Source organism: Lactuca sativa, chromosome 2, assembly GCF_002870075.4.
Source record: "Lactuca sativa cultivar Salinas chromosome 2, Lsat_Salinas_v11, whole genome shotgun sequence".
NCBI classification, from domain to species: domain Eukaryota; kingdom Viridiplantae; phylum Streptophyta; class Magnoliopsida; order Asterales; family Asteraceae; genus Lactuca; species Lactuca sativa.
In genome coordinates, this window is record NC_056624.2 from 236,025,402 (window position 1) to 236,044,643 (window position 19,242).

Below are 19,242 nucleotides of genomic sequence, written 5' to 3' on the forward strand. Positions count from 1 at the left end.
TCAAAACAAACGAAAGTGTATCATTATGAAATAACATCATAGTACAAAATCCCAAAATCACATAATGCGGAAAACATGGGCGGATGCGCTGCGATCAAGTCGGTCCCTTCCTTTTGAGCTGGAAGTACCTAAAACATAAATTAAAAACCATAAGCACAAAACTTAGTGAGATCCCCCAAAATACCCCATACCATATATACATAACAGTCAAAACATAATTGGGTCTATTTCACCCCCTTCGGTCTCTTTCAACCGGTATTGGGTATATTTCAACCCCTTCGGTCTCTTTCAACCAGTATTGGGTCTAATTCATCCCTTTCACTCTCTTTCAACTGGTATTGGGTGTATTTCAACCCATTTAGTCTCTTTCAACCAGTATCGGGTCTATTTCACACCCTACAGCTAGCATATAATCATGACAGTAAGAGTCTCAAAGACAACAAACATATACATGCAATACAAGAAATTGTCATAAAGAAAATTATTATCCTAACAACATAATCTAGTGGGTCAGCACTGGTGCCTTCGACCCTCGAGTATAGTGAAGGAAACTCACATGAACTACTCAATAGAAGCTCACAGTTACCTCAGCAACAGATCAGCCAACCCAAGCTTCCTAAAGCCAAACTGATACCAGACCATAGTCAAAACTCCATGCTACCCAAGGTTAACCAAAAGTCAACTGGTCAAAAGTTAACGGTCAAAGTCAATCCAGTTGGCACCCACGTCGTGGTCACGCCATGGCCACTCAATCCAGTCCCTTATCAAAATCTGCTACCACGCCGTAGGCACATCCAGACAGAACAAACGTGCTAAGTCCTACCACCACGCTGTGGCCGTCATTAGATGTGTCGTGGTCCTCAGTCTGAAAGGCTTTTCTTCAAAAAGAGCTCAATTCATAAGGAACAAAGCTTAAACATCATATTTGGTTCCTAATGGCTTGATAATGGATTAAGTTTCCAACTTTATCCATTAAGATGGTCCAAAACACGAAGATCTAGACTTTAAGTCTTAAATGGACCAAAAATACATCTTTCTCAACTTAATCCACTAAGTCTAATTCTCCCACTTTCATATCTGAATCAACAAGATGTCTAGATGGATAAAGTTTCCAACTTTATCCATAATAATGCCACAATCCTTCAAGATCTAAACTTTATTGTACCAAAAAGACCTAAAGGACCAAGATAACTTGCATGACTAAAAAGAGAAGGCAAAAGATCATAATTTTCCTAGTCTATGAGGTCCAAGAAACATTCCAAACTGATCAAAAGGTGTTTGAGTCCACTTAATTCCAAGATCACCCATAAAATGGACCAAAAGTGCCAAAAACCACATATGAAGAGATCTAAAGAACTAAAGGGCAAGATTGGAACTGTATACTTACAATAGTCTAGAAATGTTGTGCCTTTGATGGATCCAAGCTTGGAGCATCATTCCTTGCAACCAAAAGAACTTCTTTAATCTTTGTGTTTCATCAAAATATCATAAAAATCATCCAAAAGAGGAGATATGAGAGAGAGAGAGAGAGAGAGAGAATGGACTCAAATCTTGAAGGTGGAGGCTAGGGTTTCTCCCAAGGGGTCTTAGAGGTGGTGGAGGTTGATAAAATGCCAAAAAAAAATGTGGAACATTAAGCTTAAATACGTTGAAAACCCTAAAATCATAGGCTTGGGCCCAACAGATCACCACCTCGTGGTCCCAACTCACCACTCCATGGTGACGGTTTTCGCCCAAAACCATTCCAACTTCAAACAATCATAACTTCTTCATTTCAGCGATCTTTATATCCACGGAAAGGTATTGACGAGCCTCACACTTCTATATAGTTAGTCTTTTGTAATGGAAACCATTATGTAATGAATTCTTATGTAATGTCACCCCCCCCCCCCCCCCAACAATTATGGTATGTTATGTTTACATTTACAATTGATCGTTGGTGCCTTATACCATCATACTTTGCATTTTATCATTACAACATTGTATTTTGCATTGTACAACTGGCCATTACAACATTATACTTTGCATTTACCATTACAACATTACACTTTGCCTTTACCATTACAACATGCTACTTTACATTATACCAGTCGAGCATGTTACTTTGCATTGTACCATTTTTCCTTTACTGTTTACCAATTTCAACATTATACTTTACCATTTGAGCAATCAACTATATACCATTTCTAAAACAATTTCATAAATATTTTCAATTTCATAAATAATTTCTGCAAGTACCAAAAGAACAATTACATAGCCATTCTAAACTTTCCCAAATATTTTACATCTTCAAAACTACTACTCTCAACATGAACAAAATAAGAACTAACAACCTACACTTACTTCTAGCAAGACCTTCAACTTTCCCTCATTTATGTGACAAGACCTTCAACTTTCCCTCATTTATGTGAGACGGTGGTTTTTTGATTGAGAGTGGTGATTTTTTGAGTTTTTTTTCCATTTTCTTCTTCTTACCATTTAAAAAATCGTAGTCCTCTCCTTCCGCCTACAACAAATAATAATTAGGAGAAATTACATACCTTTTTAGGGGGATTCTCGAGAAAATTAAAAAGTATGACAAATTTATGTTGTTTACTTGGTTGGTAAATAGGGCACCTCTGATTTTTTTTTCCATAGTTATTAGTTGTTCGTGCAACAACTAAACTACATACATCTCGATAAACATATGTAACTACTTTCTTCTTTCTCCATCTTAAACCACCTTAGAAGCTTGATTTGGCTAAAGAACTTGACATTTTCACGAAGGAGTGGTATGAAGAGGTGGGGTGTCGTTAATAAAGTAGATGTGGTAATGGTGGTTATGTGGCATCCATGTCAGCTTAATGAGACATTTGGTAACTCCCTTGGCAAGGATTACCGATAGGTAAAAGGGACGATGAAAAGCAATAAACGGGGAAAAAAGGGCAACGTTCATTTTCTGTAGACATAAAAACAGACATTAGGCATAACCGAACATTTTCCATAAATTTAGAGGCTTTTATAGCAATAACCCCTCCAGAAACAGTCCTTATAAAACTATCTAATAGTCCTTGTATTTGAGAAAAATAACAAAAATGATAAGAAAAAGTCAAAATGACAAAAATGATAAGAAAAAGTCATGAATATTAGCATGAAATATAAAGTTATAATAGCTATTCCTATGCAAGGCAAAGTTACATAAATGATCCTTGTGTAATAAGGATATTACATAAGTAATCCCTGTAACAACCTAATTAGAGAAAAATTCCGTACATAATACCAAAATTACAAAAATAGGCCATATATAAAATAAAATTACTAGAGTTGTCCTAGCGTAATAGTGAAATTATAGAAATGATCCATATATAAAAGAAAAAAAAATGGGATTAATAAAACCACCAGTGAGCAGTGATACACAACTAATGTTTGCATCTTAAGGCCGATACATTAAATATGTAATTAGTAGATATGATTTATAATTTTATATGAAGGATGTAGGCATAATAAAACTGCGACAAATCATCAATCAGACATGTAGAAGAATTACAATATAAACAATCTTTTTCTTTTAAGTTGTAATGCCTAGCACATTTTCTCTAATCTAACCTACAACAAGAAGGAAGGATCGTCTCATTTTTTTGCCTTGGATTTCTTTGCAGCTGGAGCTTTCCTGGTAGCCTTCTTTGGTGGCTTTTTGGCAGCAGTTGTTTTTGCCTTCCTTTTTGCTGCTCCCTGAATCCAGAGTAGGAGTTTCTAAAAAATTTAGCAAAAGAAAAGAAAACAGGATGGATGATATTAAAAAGGAAGAAGGGCATACAGATACAGATGATGTTTTCTCGGCTTTTCCTTTTCCTTTGCCATTGGTTTTGGTTTGTGGATCAGCAGCATCAGCCCCCTTGTTTTCATCGCCAGTTTGACGATTCGCAGCTTCATCTTCAGAATCAAAAGAAAATCCTTCCAGGGTTCCTACCACACACACACATATATGCATACGCCAAATCAGGAAATGAAAAACACAACCTACAAGTACAACAACTCCTCTCTCACCTTCAACCATGGTTTCAGCTTCATAGACATTTGACTGTGGCTTCAGCTGAATAAAGTCATCCATGATTGCCTCTATCTGACAGATAAAAAGGATATTTCAATTAACCCATCGCTGGCTCAACCTTAAAAAATGGATTGAAAAACAAACCTTGGCTTCTGATTGCCCAAAACTAACCTGAAGATGAAGAATGAATAAGTTTGTTAAGAGATGTCTTCCATAATATAATATTAATATGATAGAGTTTAGGGGAGGTAGGTACATACAACACAGAAAGTTCTTGAAGGCAGTATTGTCATTTTGTAGATGGTTCCTGAAATGAAAAATACTACAATGTATTAAAGTATTAATTAATTTGATGGAAGTTAACAAAAAGTATGATGCGTTCCATACCTTTCAAATCCAAAAGTACATCTTGATTGCCAGATGGGCAATCTGAAACAACCACCCTCCCAACAGAACCCAAATCACCACTTAGATCAATGGATTCGCCTTCACACTCCACAAGTGCCTGCAAAACTTAAAATGCCGGTTACTGAGCCTATCAAATTACCAAACACACAAAAAAAAAAACAATTGCCGTGAGCGTGAGTGTCATTACATGATCTACTAAATAAGGACATAGTACACCCAAAGTCTGCAGAGATTAATTGACTCAAACATACCTTTGAACGTTGGACTTTATCTGCAAGCACCAAAGGCAACCTCGAAGATGAAATCTGTAATGACATTGACATGTGTACTGTTGTAATTAACTGATAAAATAACAATCATGGGATGGGAATGGGACTGGTTGAAATTTAGATTACATAAGATCCTGTTTGCTTCTCAGTTGTTTGTCTTTCTAAAACCTTTACATCTCCATCATTCTCTGTAGCAATGCAAACAACAAGTATTTGTTATGAACTGGATTCTAAGAATCGATTCAATAACACATAAACAATCAAAGATTTTAACATTGATTAAAAAAAACACTTGATAATACCAAATGATTACAAGAATGAAGATAGTTTAGCTGATTCGAGATAGCCAATCTCCTAATAGGAATGAATTCCAATTTTCACACAAAAGATAGTTCCTCCTCCCTGCCCACTACCCTCTTCTTATACTGTCTGACATAATAGCTAAATACTATAAAATGCCCCTCCCACTAATAAGATACTCTTTAATTTGATGATTTCCCATATTACCCCTAACTAACTTATTTGCCTAATATCAGAGGTATAACAGTATCCTAAGAAACCAAACAGAGAAAGAAGGACACGATTTTTTTGTTTTAATCTGAAACTCTAATTGCATACCTTGTTTCCCTTGTGTCTCCATCATATCTTCTTCCATCTTTAGCCTCGTCTTCAATTCCTCCTCCTCCTCCTCCTCCTTTGGATCATGCTCAGACAACTCATATTCAAAATCCGATGGCAACGTCCAAACTGGTGTTTTAGGCTTCTGATCACATAAATAACACTTACAATTAACTATACCAGCTTCATTTATAAAAACTCTCTTACATATAAATGTAACTTCTAAGTAAATTTACAGAAAGTAAAGAGTAAGTGAAAGCCATGATACAAGTTTAGTGTTGTTAAATCTTAGAATATACTTTAAGTTCCTCTCTAGTTAAAAAGGAAGGAGGCCAAGTGGTCATGTAATCTTATGGCTTACTAAGCAGATTACCAAAAAATAATTACAAAATTTTCACAATACCTAGATGCAGCTGGCTTCAGGATAAATGAAATCATTACAAAAAATAATAATAAATTAATACTGGTTCATAGGTTCTCACTTTCTCTGGAGATTTACCCCCTTTCCCCTTGTTACCTGTATTGTAACAAGTATAAATAACATAACAAACATCAGAATGTGAATACCTCCACAATATATAGAAAAAGAAAATAACAAATAAGTAGTAATTTCTTTATCTTCACAAGTTTTTATAACCTTTTTTTTAAGATTCGTGTAAAATGTTACCTTAGATAATAGCAACACTTACCTTCATTTTCACCAAGCCCCTTCCTCTTCGTACTCAGATTTTTACTTGGAGACTTCACTTTTGATGTTTTCTTGGTCACAGAGCTTATAGGAAGCCGATCATCTGTATCATCATCACTACCACCCGGAAGAGATTCAGAACTCGAGGACAACATCAAAATTGATGTTGTTGGTGCCTGTCATAGAGCCCAACAATAACTTGTAAAGTCAATGTGAAACTAGCTGAGCACATTATGCAGCCATGATTGCCAGGGCATTGCCCAATTTGCAAGTAAATCAGTAATATATCATCTTTAGCTACAAGAATCATTAATCTTTGAATCATTACTAACAGCTTGTACTATATTCTTTATACAATCTTGAGAATTTAAGCCCTGAAAATACTTGAAATCCAAGGGCAGAATCAGAACTATATGATCGATGCCTATCGGACGCATAATCACAATTAACATCTAGAGTATCAGTTATGAAATGAAAAAAAGCACATCAGCACAACCACCATAGCCCTATGATACCGCATATCCAAAATAGTACCAACCATGACATTTTTCTAGGAATTTACAACACTCGTCCTGCAACTTTTCTGATTAACGTACATGGATGACAATTGGGATTGTTACTTGGACGATTTCAAAAGATTATACGTAAACTTGTGGTGACCGAGGCTAGAAGATATAGAAACATAATAGATAACAATGATTCGTACTTATATATAAGCATCATGTATACGAATGAAGGTAAACTGAAACCTGGGCATTACGAAGCCAATCTGGAGAATACTCTCTAGACGAGGTGCTCATATTTCTGTCTTGAATGCCGAGGAAAAGAAAAAACGCTAACCTCCCTCACCGACTCGCTGTAACCCTAAAAAACGAGACCATCGACGGTCTGCTCGAGTTAAGTAAATTTATTTATGTAAAAAAAAAAAAAAAAAAAAAAAAAAAAAAAAAAAAAAAAAAAGAACAGTCTTTGACTACTTTCATCGGGACTAGAAAAAAAATAATAAAAAATAAATGATTTATAAGTCCAATAAAATTTTCAAACCGCTCAAAAAACCTCAATTATTTTTTATTTGTACAAGGAAACCGAATGAACTTAATCTTTTCACTCACTTCCTTCCACCTCATTCCCGGTTCAACTTAGAGCATCCAGAATGGTGAGTTTCATGAGATAGTTGAATGAGGTGGCAAGTCTATGTGTCATTCAATGGATGAAACTCTATCATTGTGAGATGCAACCTTAACATTCAATGGATTTAGAGTTCAATGGTCATTGAACTCTTCGATGGAAAAAATAAAAGTTTTTAATTCTTAAATATTTAATATAAATTACATTTTGTAACATTCTATTGAACTTTGTGGAGTTCAATGCATTGTAGGAAAAAAATGATAAAGTTGTATAGATTGTAGAAAGATAATGTGGCAATCCATTGAATTCTATGAAGTTCAATGCATTGTGGATGCCCATAACAAGATAAAAGAAAGGAGAATGGTGGAAATAAGAAGAAAGTAAAAAACTAGTGTTTCCAAGTTTCATTAAAAGAAGGAAGTGGAGGGAAATGAAATGATTACTTTCCCTTCTAACTTTCTTTGTAATTTGGAATAATTTGGAAAGAAAGAACAAAATGATTAATTTTCTTTTCACTTCTCTTCAATTCAAGAACACAAAAGAATTTTTTTTCCTTCATTTTCTTTTCTCTTCTTTTCTTTTCGTTTCTTTTCTTAAACTCGGGAACTAAGCATTCAAGTCTCTCTCTCTCTCCCCCCCCCCCCCCCCCCACACACACACACACCCCTAGTGTGTGGCAAAAAATCACATTTTGTATGATATAAATGATATGGCATCTATGGCTCTTATGTGTCATAAAAAAATGTGGTTTTTATGACATCACTCCTTCCATTTGATTAAAAGAAATTATATACATCATCCCCCACCCCCAAGGTCTAAATGTAAGTTGGTAATTAGTATTTTATTTAATATAATTTTTTAGTTTATATATTGGTTATTAATATTGTATTAAGTAGAGTGAATAATACATATTGCCATTGAAAAGCTAAAGGAAATGCTAATATATCGTTTAATAAAAGAAAAAGAAACTTTTTTATGTAACCTTTTCATTTTAATTTTAAGTTTTGTTTGGGTTTTTTTTTTTCAATTTGCTACTTGTATTGTTTTTTTTTGTGTCTTATTTTATTATTATTATTATTATTTTTTTGTTTTATTGATCGTTGAGACTGTCTCGGTGTTATTTTTTTCATTCGGGTTATCTTTTTGTTATTTTTTCGTACGAGCTATTCTTGTGTTATTATTATTTTTTTAAACAGTATTGTGTTAGTATTTTTTTCATTTCAACTATCTGTATGTTATTTTTTTTACCAAATTATCTCTATGCTTTTTTTTCATTCGGGCTATCATTGCTATTTTTTTATCTGAACTATCAATATGTTATTTTTTTCGTTCCGACTATCGTTGTGTTATTCTTTTTCGTACAGACTATCATTGTTTTGTTTTTTTCATTCAGACTATTATTGAGTTATTTTTTTCGTTTGAACTATCTTTGTGTTGCTTTTTTTGGTTGGATTATCTTTATGTTATCTTTTTTATTTGGATTATTTATGTGTTATGTTTTTCATTCAGACTATTCATGTGTACTATTTTTTATTTTGACTATCATTGTGTTATATTTTCGTTCCTTAGATCTATGTTTTTTTAACGACAAATCTAATCTACTCCTAAAATTACTCATTAAATCCACCTATGTACATAGCGAAACGTGAACCCTCAACCTCAATATGGGAGAGCAACATTTGATACCGCTGAGCTAAAGCCTTTTGGTGTTCGATATCTCTATGTTATTTTTCTGTTTCGACTATCCATGTGTTTTTTTCGGACCATCTCTATTGATATGTGTGTAATTAGCCATATGTTTAGTATAGGTTTTCATTAATTTTTAGCTAATTATTTGCATAATATGAGCAAAAGGTACTTAATAAGGTCTAAATTATATTTTCAGTCCAGAAGACATACTTGGAAGCAAAAGGGAAGAAGGAGAAGCAATTAGAAGCTGGAGAATGAAGAAAGAAGAGAAAACCTGGAGATACTCGGCGAGTTCCGAAGAATGTTCGCGAAGTAATGTCTAGAATCCTTACCCCACACGGATTTAACAAAGGAACTCGACGAGTTGGAGAACTACTCGCCGAGTTGCCCCTATTTTGAGATAAGTATAAATAAAGGATCTTATTCCGAATTGGGGGACTTTCTGGCTTTTTGGGAGGATAACCTGCGATTGAAGAAACCTTTGGAGACCTGAAGAACCCTAATCTTTGATCTCTTGAAGACTCAAGGCGAATTAGGTTAAATTTTCCACTTAATCTTAGGATTGAATCATGTCTAGCTTAGCTAAATTCGTTTTTGAGCTTGTTTCTATTGTAATCATGAGCTGAATTTTCATAGTTTCTGTTTAGGAAAAACCAAGTTACTCCTATGGTTTGATTATTACTTTTATTGATTGATTATTGGTGATTTTATTAAATTAAGTTTGTTAAAGAACCTTATGCGTTAACCATAACTATTTTCTGTTAATTGGAAGACAATTAGGCTGCATGAACATCTCTTAATTGTTAACCTCATATGCTTTATGTGAACACTTCATCATATGCCTAGGATTAGTGAATATGAAACTATGATTAATTAGAGAATGGGTAAATTAACGTGTGAGCTTGTTTGAGAAACCAACAAACAAGAGGTTAGTTGAATTACTAATTTGATTAACCAATTACAAATCTTATTTAATCCAAATAATTGAACTGGGGAGTTAATTAGTTTAAACAATTGGTCACTGCTTGAATTGATTAATTTTCTACGGGTTAGTAATAGTGAATGCGAATCTAACCATTATAGTTGGTAACCAATAACAATTAATTTATAACTTTATCATAAAATTAACCATAGGAGTGAATTGATTGGACCTAAACAGAAACCTTTTATTAAATTTGGTGAATTTTTGCTTGTTTTTAGTTGTTTAGTTAATTACTTTTTAGGTGGTGTGTTTAAGTTTCTAGTCTTGTAAAACTAGAGAAAAAACATTTTACTTTTATTACTTGCTTAGTTAAAATTAGTTATTAGTTTAATTTCCGTTCCCTTGAGTTCGACACCCTACTTATCCAACTATACCACTAAAAGACTGGTTCACTGCATTTGTGTGCTAAATTTATATTTTTAAAGTAGGAATAAAACCAGTGCATTTTACACACATCAAGTTTTTGGCGCCGTTGTCGGGGAACGGTTCAAAAATTAAATCTAATTCCTAATTTTATCGATCCTTTGTGTGAGTTTTTCTTGCACAAAGTTAAATTTTTAGTAATTCAGTAAGTAACTTAGGTTTTAGTATTTATTAGTTTTTAGTCGTTTTATTTAAATCTGTCTAATTTTTTTGTTTCATACGGTCTACTCGCCGAGTGCACTCGACCCTACTCGGCGAGTACACTGCTGTTTGACAGTTTAATTTTTATTTTCGTTATGTTTCATCTTTTGTTCTTTTTACGCATTTTTATTGTTCTGTTGCAGGCTTTTCATGACCAGAGGATCCAACACTCCACTGGTTCCCCCTTTTGAAGACCCGGAATTTGCGTTGAGGAAAAACAAAGGCAAAGACGTTGAAAGCTCGAATACACCTAAGAAGTCGCCTTTGTCTGGCTTGAAGGCGGTTTTTGGGAAGAAGAAGAGCAGCAAATCAGGATCATCCAGCGCCTCTTTAGCAAGCGAAGACCCAATCAAAGAGGACACCGAGTACGAAACCGAATGAGAAGAATAACCTACATTTGGGCACTATTCCGATTCCGACAACGAATTAGCAATTCTCATGGCTAACATCGATGAAGTCCCCATGGGGGAATGGAAGAAGAGGATACACGATGATAGAGGCCCAGGACTTGTGCAACCCGCAATTCCCGCAACTGCCACTTTTGAGCTTAAGGGTCACATTCTTACTCTACTCAAGGAGATCCTCTTCTACGGAAAAGACCACGAAGATGCTTACAAACACTTGGATGAAGTCAATGATGTAGCTGATTATTTTAATTTTCCAAGCGTGCCTCGCGAAACTCAGCTACTTCGCATGCTTCCGGTTACATTGAAAGGTGCCGCAAAGGATTGGCTCAAGTCACTTCCCTCCGAATCCATCACTACATGGGCCAAGATGAAAGAAGAGTTCAGGGAGAGGGCTCTTCTTGTTTTAGGACCTCACCCAGACTACAGAGACCGTGGCAGAGATCACCCCCAAGTTCAGGGAGAGGGCTCTTCTTGTTCCTCAGTATGTGGCCGATGAGGAAATGAAGAAGGCCCGTTATCATGAGATGTTGCGGAGCGATATCCGTCAGTTTGTGAGTCGGTCCAGCTGTAAAACGCTGGATGACATGATTGCTAGGGCTCGGGAGAGGGAGATTGATCTCGAGATGGAGAAGAAGAGGAAACCGGAGGCGGTTTCGGGTACAGGAAGTTCGGGCAAAAAGCCCAAGGTTTCTGATCACAGATCCAGGAGTCAGCAGAGCCACGGTCGATGTGGCAAGTGTGGGAGATTACACGAGGGGGTGTGCAAGGCAAGGAGTTCCGGTTGCTACAAGTGCGGTCGGACTGGGCATTTGAGCAGGGATTGTACGGCCCCTGCTACTGTCGTTGCAGCATCAGATCTGATTTGCTTTAAGTGCAATCAGAGGGGACATAAAAAGTCCCAGTGTCCGAGTTTAGCTGCAGTAGGGAAGGTGGCTGCACCTGCTCCTGCTACTTTGAGGATTACAGATGGCCGGCAGGGCCGAGCCGAGGCACCAGTGGCGAAGAGTAGGGCGTTTCAGATGACAGCAGAGGAGGCGCGAGCGACTCCTGATGTGGTGACGCGGTCGTTCTCTGTGAACGACATTTCTGCTATGGTATTATTCGATTCGGGGGCTACCCGATCATTCGTATCGCTTGCGCTTAGCAAGAGATTTAGCAGAGCTCCAGGGGAGCTGGATTGTCCACTAGAGGTTGAGATAGCAAATGACAGGACCGTGAGGGTCGCCAGAGTGCATAGAGGGTGTTCTCTTCAGTTGTTTGCCGAGCAGTTTTCGGTGGACCTGGTTCCTATTCCCCTGCGAGGGAATAAGGTTATTGTGGGCATGGATTGGCTAAGCCCCAATGGGGCGGTGATTGATTGTGAGCTTCAGCTAGTGAGGGTTCGCACTCCCAGTGGGGAAGAGTTAGTGATTCAGGGTGAGAGGCCACAGCGCGGACCGACCTTTTGTTCCACCGCAAGGGCGAGGCGCTATTTTCAGCAGGGTTGCGCTGGTTATGTAGCTTATGTCTTGGATGCCCGGGAGAAGGGCAAGACGGCAGTTGATGATGTTCCGATAGTGCGAGACTTCCCGGATGTATTTCCCGAGGATTTACCGGGGATACCTCCTGAGAGGCAGGTTGAGTTTAGGATCGACCTGATTCCTGGTGCGGCTCCGATAGCCAAGGCACCGTATCGCCTAGCTCCCCCTGAGATGCAGGAGTTGTCTACACAGCTGCAAGAGCTGCTAGACAAGGGTTTCATTCGGCCGAGCAGTTCGCCTTGGGGAGCGCCGATCCTGTTTGTGAGGAAGAAGGATGGGTCGCATCGTATGTGTATAGATTACCGGGAGTTGAATAAGGTAACGGTGAAGAACCGTTACCCACTTTCGAGGATAGATGATTTGTTTGACCAGCTTCAGGGAGCGTCTTGGTTCTCCAAGATCGATCTACACTCCGGGTATCATCAGATGCGGGTTAGGGATGAGGATGTGCAGAAGACTGCTTTCAGGACCAGGTATGGTCATTATGAGTTTGTGGTGATGCCATTTGGGCTCACCAATGCCCCAGTCGCGTTCATGGATCTCATGAATCGCATGTGTAGGCCGATGTTGGATCGGTCGGTGATAGTATTCATAGATGATATCTTGGTATATTCCAAGACGCAGGAGCAGCACGAGGAGCACCTGAGGGAGGTGCTAGAAGTTTTGAGGAGGGAGAAACTTTTCTCAAAGTTCTCCAAGTGTGAGTTCTGATTGCGCGAGGTGCAGTTCCTTGGTCACCTCGTCAACCAGAAGGGCATTTTGGTGGATCCGGCCAAGATAGAGGTCGTGATGCAGTGGGAGGTCCCGAAGTCTCCATCTGAGATTCGGAGCTTCCTAGGGTTGGCAGGGTATTACCGGAGATTCATTCAGGATTTCTCCAAGATAGCAGTGCCGCTCACCCGACTGACTAAGAAGTCGGTGGTATTTCGTTGGGGGCCCGAGCAGTAGGCAGCGTTCGAGACCCTCAGGCAGAGATTGTGCGAGGCTCTGATCCTTACCTTGCTAGAGGGAGTAGAGGACTTCGTAGTCTACTGTGATGCCTCAATCACAGGTATGGGAGCAGTGTTGATGCAGCGAGGCCATGTGATAGCTTACGCCTCGAGGCAGTTGAAGCCTCACGAGGCTAACTATCCTACCCATGATTTAGAGCTGGGGGCGGTTGTGTTTGCCCTCAAGATTTGGAGGCATTATCTTTATGGGGTCCGTTGTACTATCTACACGGATCACAAGAGTTTGAGGTACCTTATGGATCAGCCGAGTCTGAACATGAGGCAGAGGAGGTGGTTGGATGTGTTGAAGGATTATGATTGTGAGATCCTTTACCATCTAGGGAAGGCCAAGGTGGTGGCCGACGCCCTAAGCCGCAAAGTGTCGGCAGCCCCTATCAGAGATTTGTGTTTGAGGATGACAGTGATTACTCCGTTGTTGGAACGGATCAGGGAGGCTCATGTTGAGGGCCTCAAGGAGGAGAGGCAAAAGTGTGAGAGGATAGTGGGCCGAGTATCTTCGTTTGATTATGACAGTCGGGGATTGCTGACACTTCATGGAAGAGTGTGGGTATCGTACTGGGGTGGGGTACGACAGGTGTTGATGGATGCGGCTCATAAGTCTCGATTTTCTATCCACCCAAGGGCGACGAAGATGTATAGAGATCTTCGACCCGATTATTGGTGGCCCTGCATGAAGCGGGATGTCGCATAGTATGTTGAGAGGTGCCTGACCTGCAGGAAGGTCAAGGCGGAGCACCAGAGGCCTCACGGCAAGATGCAGCCGTTAGACATTCCCGTGTGGAAATGGGAGGACATCACCATGGATTTTGTCACCAAGCTTCCCAGGACCGCACGAGGAGTAGATTCGATATGGGTAGTAGTGGATCGGTTGACGAAGAGTGCTCATTTTATCCCGATCCAGGAGAGTATATCAGCAGAAAAGTTAGCCGATATCTATGTGCGTGAGATCGTGGCATGTCATGGAGTGCCGGTATCGGTAGTATCAGACCGAGATGTCCGTTTTACATCCAGATTCTGGAAGCGGTTTCACGACGAGATGGGTACTCGTCTTCATTTCAGCACCGTTTTTCACCCTCAGACGGACGGGCAGAGCGAGAGGACGATTCAGACTCTCGAGGACATGCTCAGGGCATGTGTTCTAGACTTCGGTGGCAGTTGGGATACGTATCTTCCGTTAGCGGAATTTTCGTATAACAACAGTTATCATGCGAGCATTAATTGACCTCCCTTTGAGATGCTTTATGGGAGGAAGTGTAGGACCCCGATTTGTTGGGGCGAGGTCGATCAACAAGTCGTTGGGAGCACAGAGGTGGTGCTCAAGACGACCGAGTTGATTCAGCAGGTCCGTAGTAGACTACAGACTGCGCAGAGTCGGCAGAAGAGCTACGCCGACAGGAGGCATTCGGACTTGGAGTTCCGGGTGGGCGATATGGTCCTCCTGAAGGTCTCACCCTGGAAGGGTGTCATCAGGTTTCGGAAGAGGGGCAAGCTGGGCCCCAGGTTCATTGGTCCTTTCAGGGTTTTGGCCCGAGTGGGTCGGGTTGCTTATCGGTTGGATCTTCCTATAGAGCTTAGCCAGATCCACAACACTTTCCTTGTGTCTCAGTTGAGGAAGTGTTTGGTGGATGAGTCAGCAGTTGTTCCCCTAGAGGATATTCAGGTTGATAGCAGCCTGAATTATATTGAGAGGCCAGTCGCGATTCTGGACCGGAAGACAAAGACCTTGAGGAACAAGGCAATTCAGTTAGTGAAGGTGCAGTGGCAGCACCGGAAGGGGTCTGAGTGGACGTGGGAGGCTGAGGAAGAAATGAGAGAGCATTACCCGGAGTTATTTGCAGATTCAGCCGCAGCAGATTTCGAGGACGAAGTCTGAGACAAGTGGGGGAGAATTGCAACGCCCCGTCTCTAGTATGTTGCTTCCGTGGCATTTATTTAGAAGTTTTATTGAGGGACTCGGCGAGTCTATGGCCTGACTCGTCGAGTAGGGTCGAGTTTTCGTGCACGTGTTAGTCGGCGACTCGACGAGTCCATATTCGGGACTCGGCGAGTCTGCCTGCCTGGAAGAAACCCTAAATCCCCGGGTTGCTCACTATTTAAGCAATGCTATGTGCCCCAAACTCGCCTCCTTCACCCTCAGAGAGCTGTGAGAAAACCCTAATCCATTCCTTATTGTTTTAAGTGCTTTTGTGTGGATTTTGAAGGCTTGAAGAAGAAGAAGAAGAAAGGAGCAAAGAGAAAAGGTGTAGAGCAAAGACAAATCAGAGTTCATGGAGGTATTTCTCGGATTCCTTCTGTTTTATGCTTTAGACCTCCATTAGAACTCTTATAGGGCTAGTTTGATGCATTTTCTAAGCCCTATAGTTGTATGGATGCCTTAATAGGTCGAGATATCCCTAGATCTGTTCATTTAGGAGTTGTAGAGCCCGAATCTGTTGCCTTTTTGGAGATGCTTTGCATAAGAACCCTAGATCTAGCCTTTATTATGCTTTTTTGAGCCTTATTATCTTCTTGGTCGCTATTGGGCACATAAAGATAGAATCTTTACGTGCTAATCGAGTTAAGGAAGCCCAGATCTATAAGTTTTAGACGTTGGATTCAAGCAAAATCGAGTTTAGAGTAGCTGCATGGATGTGACTCGGCGAGTCAGAAGAATGACTCGGCGAGTCAAGTCGCGAGTCCCGTTTTTCCCCTTTTTGAGTGATGTCGAGTGGAAGCCTGTGAGTAGTAGAGTGGACTCAGTGAGTTGGAGGGCAAAATCAGTAATGGAGGGACTCGACGAGTTGTTCATACAACTCGGCGAGTCCAAGGCAATCTTCTTAGCTCAAGAACAACTCGTCGAGTTGTTCATATGACTCGGCGAGTCGGATGCAGATTGTCTGAGTTCTTAGATCGAGAGGATACTTGTCGAGTCGATACCATACTCGAAGAGTAGCCACGAGTAGGGTTGAGAAGTGAGACTAGAGACTCGGCAAGTTGGCGGCCCAACTCGGCGAGTCAGGTCAACTGTGGGTTGACTTTGACCAAGGGTAAAAGAGTTATTTTACCCCAGTGCAGTGTGTAGCATTTGATTGAGTGTGTTTATGGATTTGTAGCCAGGGAGATACCAGAGCAGCAGCAGTTAGCTTCCAGAGCCATTCATACAGCAGCCAGTTCACGAGGTGAGTTTCCTTTCAGTGGGAACGGGTCTACGGCCACAATGCCGACCCGTTTAGTTAGCAGTAGTCCCGGACTTTAGTCCGATGCAGTAGTTAGAGTGCTTGATGTCTTTGTGATTCAAGCATGTTTGTGTTATGTTTTCTGGACTCTGTTCCGATGCAGTATGCAGTATATGTGTTTATATTAGTTGACATGTGTTATGCTATGCCATGATCAGCCAGTTCCGGACTTCGGTCCGATATAGGGGACAAGATCCCAGTCAGTTCCGAACTTCGGTCCGATGCAGCTAGTTCCGGACTTCGGTCCGATGCAGTCAGTTCCGGACTTCGGTCCGATGCAGTCAGTTCCGGACTCCGGTCCGATGCAGTCAGTTCCGGACTTCGGTCCGATGCAGCTAGTTCCAGACTTCGGTCTGATGCAGTGGGCAAGGCCTAGTATGTGCTTTATATGTATTGTATGGTACGTGGTAGTTTGGGGGAGCTCACTAAGCTTCGTGCTTACGGTTTCAGTTTTGGTTTCAGGTACTTCCGCAAGCAAAGGGAAGAGCTCGGGATGATGGCATCGCACACACCACCGCTTCAGTTTTTGTCCTGGGAGTTGATTCCGTTAGTTGATATGTTTGGATATAGTTGTGATACAGTTTTCTTTCTCTCGGTATTTTATCATGGTTTTTGAAACACGCGACGTATGATGTTGTTATGAGATACTTGGTTTCATGTTTTTTTTATGATAAAAATTGAAATTTTTGGGTCGTATTTTTGGGTTGTTTCAGCTATTCGGGTGGGTTGTGAGAATTGCAATGGACCTCATCTTACTAGAGATTGTGACTTGGACGAGAATGGGAATAAGAAGGTGCAAGTATGTTACTCAAGTGGTGACCGATATGATGAAGATTGGAGGAAACCCAAGAAAGAGTGGCTTCCTTATGATGGGTACAAGAGGGCTAAGGAGGAGAAGTTTAAACAAAAAGGAAGAGGTTTTTACCAAAAGGAGGAGTCGGCACAAGAAAGAAAACCAAGTTTGGAACAGATGCTTACCAAGTTTGTAGCTGCTTCAGAAAAAAGACACAATGACCATGATGTTGCAATACAAGAGACAAGAACAATGCTTAGGAATCAGCAAGCCTCTATCCACAACATTGAGACACAGCTGGGGCAACTTGCTCAACAAATTAATCAAAGATCACCGAGAGAACTTCCTAGTAAAACCGAAAACAACCCACGAGGCACACATATAAATATTGTGACAAATAGAAGTGGGAAGATAATTACCCCTCTGGCACCAATTCAGAATGAAGAGCCCAAGCAGTCACAAAAGGAGGATGCAGAAAAACCGAGTCAAAGTCAAAATCTGCTGGACACAGACCCTACTCGCTGAGTCCAGAATATGGACTCGACGAGTCCATTACCTAACCAGAAAAATCAGATTCCTGCAAAGCCATTTCAGCCTCCATTGCCATATCCAGCCAGAGCTAAGAAAGAAAAGAATGAAGAAGACTAGCAGAAGTTTCTAGAACACATAAAGGCTCTTCAAATCAACATACCATTCATAGAAGCGGTTGTCTAAATGCCAAAATACGCCAAGTTTCTCAAAGAGCTTCTAACTAATAGAAGGAAGATGGAAGAAGTGAGTGAAGTAGTTCTTAATGAGAATTGCTCAGCTGCCATGTTGAACAAGCTACCAAAGAAGAAGGGTGACCCGGGAAGCTTAACATTGCCTTGTCAATTTGGGAATTTGGCCACCATTCATGCTTTGGCCGATTCAAGAGCAAGCGTAAACCTCATGCCTTATTCATTTTTCAAGAAACTAGATCTCCCAGAACCGAGGCCAATCCGAATGGCAGTCCACTTAGCAAATAAAACAGTCACATTTCCAAGAGGAATATGTGAAGATCTACTGGTGAAGGTAGATAAATTCGTGTTTCCTGCGGACTTTATAATTCTAGATATGGAAGCGGATCCTCAAGTCTCGATCATCCTTGGAAGACCTTTCCTTAACACAGCAAGTACTATAGCTGACATGCGAGATTCAAAACTTACTCTATGGGTGGGGGATGATTCAGTAACTTTTAAAGTTGATCAAGCCATGAAGCATGCAAGGCATAGTGATGACACAACATTTTTAATTGATATGTTGGATGAATTGATGGAGGAATGGCATAATGAAGATCCAAACAAGTCCACCATCACCTTTACTGAAGAACTTGATGTTGAAAAAGACCTACTGGAAATAGAGAGACTGTTGGAAGAAGCTGATTATGATAAATTAATGAAGACTATGGAGCAACCTACTCGCCGAGTAGACTCGACCTACTCGTCGAGTTCATTTGAAGAATCCCGAGGAATCGCGAATTTTGAAGAGGACTCGACGAGTCCCTTACCTGTACTCGATGTGTTCAGCATGCAGAACGCAAAAACTGAGCTCAAGGCACTACCAGATCACTTGGAGTATGCATTCCTTGAAGATGGTCAACAAAAACCAGTTATAATAGCTTTTGACCTCTTTAAATCTGAAAAAGAAGAATTAGTTCAAGTCTTGAAGAAGAGGAAGAGTGCCATTGCATGGAGTATCACCGATATCAAGGGAATAATCCCCTCTTATTTCTCTCACAATATCAACCTGGAAGAAGCAGCAAAGCAGGTAGTGCAACACCAAAGAAGATTGAACCCAAACATGCAAGAAGTGGTCAAGAAGGAAGTAGTCAAGCTTTTAG

At 40.2% G+C, this 19,242-nt stretch overlaps 1 protein-coding gene across 2 annotated transcripts; it reads right to left on the reverse strand.

Moving 5' to 3' along the window:
- Positions 1–3,480: 3,480 nt before the first annotated feature.
- LOC111920517 (DNA-binding protein BIN4) lies at positions 3,481–6,917 on the reverse strand. 2 transcript variants are annotated; one of them, XM_023916098.3, is made up of 12 exons: positions 6,763–6,917; positions 6,015–6,189; positions 5,808–5,842; positions 5,326–5,470; positions 4,834–4,895; positions 4,690–4,743; positions 4,418–4,535; positions 4,291–4,337; positions 4,175–4,201; positions 4,027–4,102; positions 3,797–3,945; positions 3,481–3,711 (listed from the first exon to the last, which is right to left on the reverse strand). In XM_023916098.3, exons 1-12 carry the CDS (start codon positions 6,811–6,813, stop codon positions 3,610–3,612), a joined length of 1,041 nt encoding a protein of 346 aa, XP_023771866.1. In that variant the 5' UTR covers positions 6,814–6,917; the 3' UTR covers positions 3,481–3,609. The 2 variants fall into 2 exon arrangements, with proteins under 2 accessions (XP_023771866.1, XP_052624723.1); XM_052768763.1 differs by having other exon boundaries at positions 4,291–4,352.
- Positions 6,918–19,242: the final 12,325 nt, after the last annotated feature.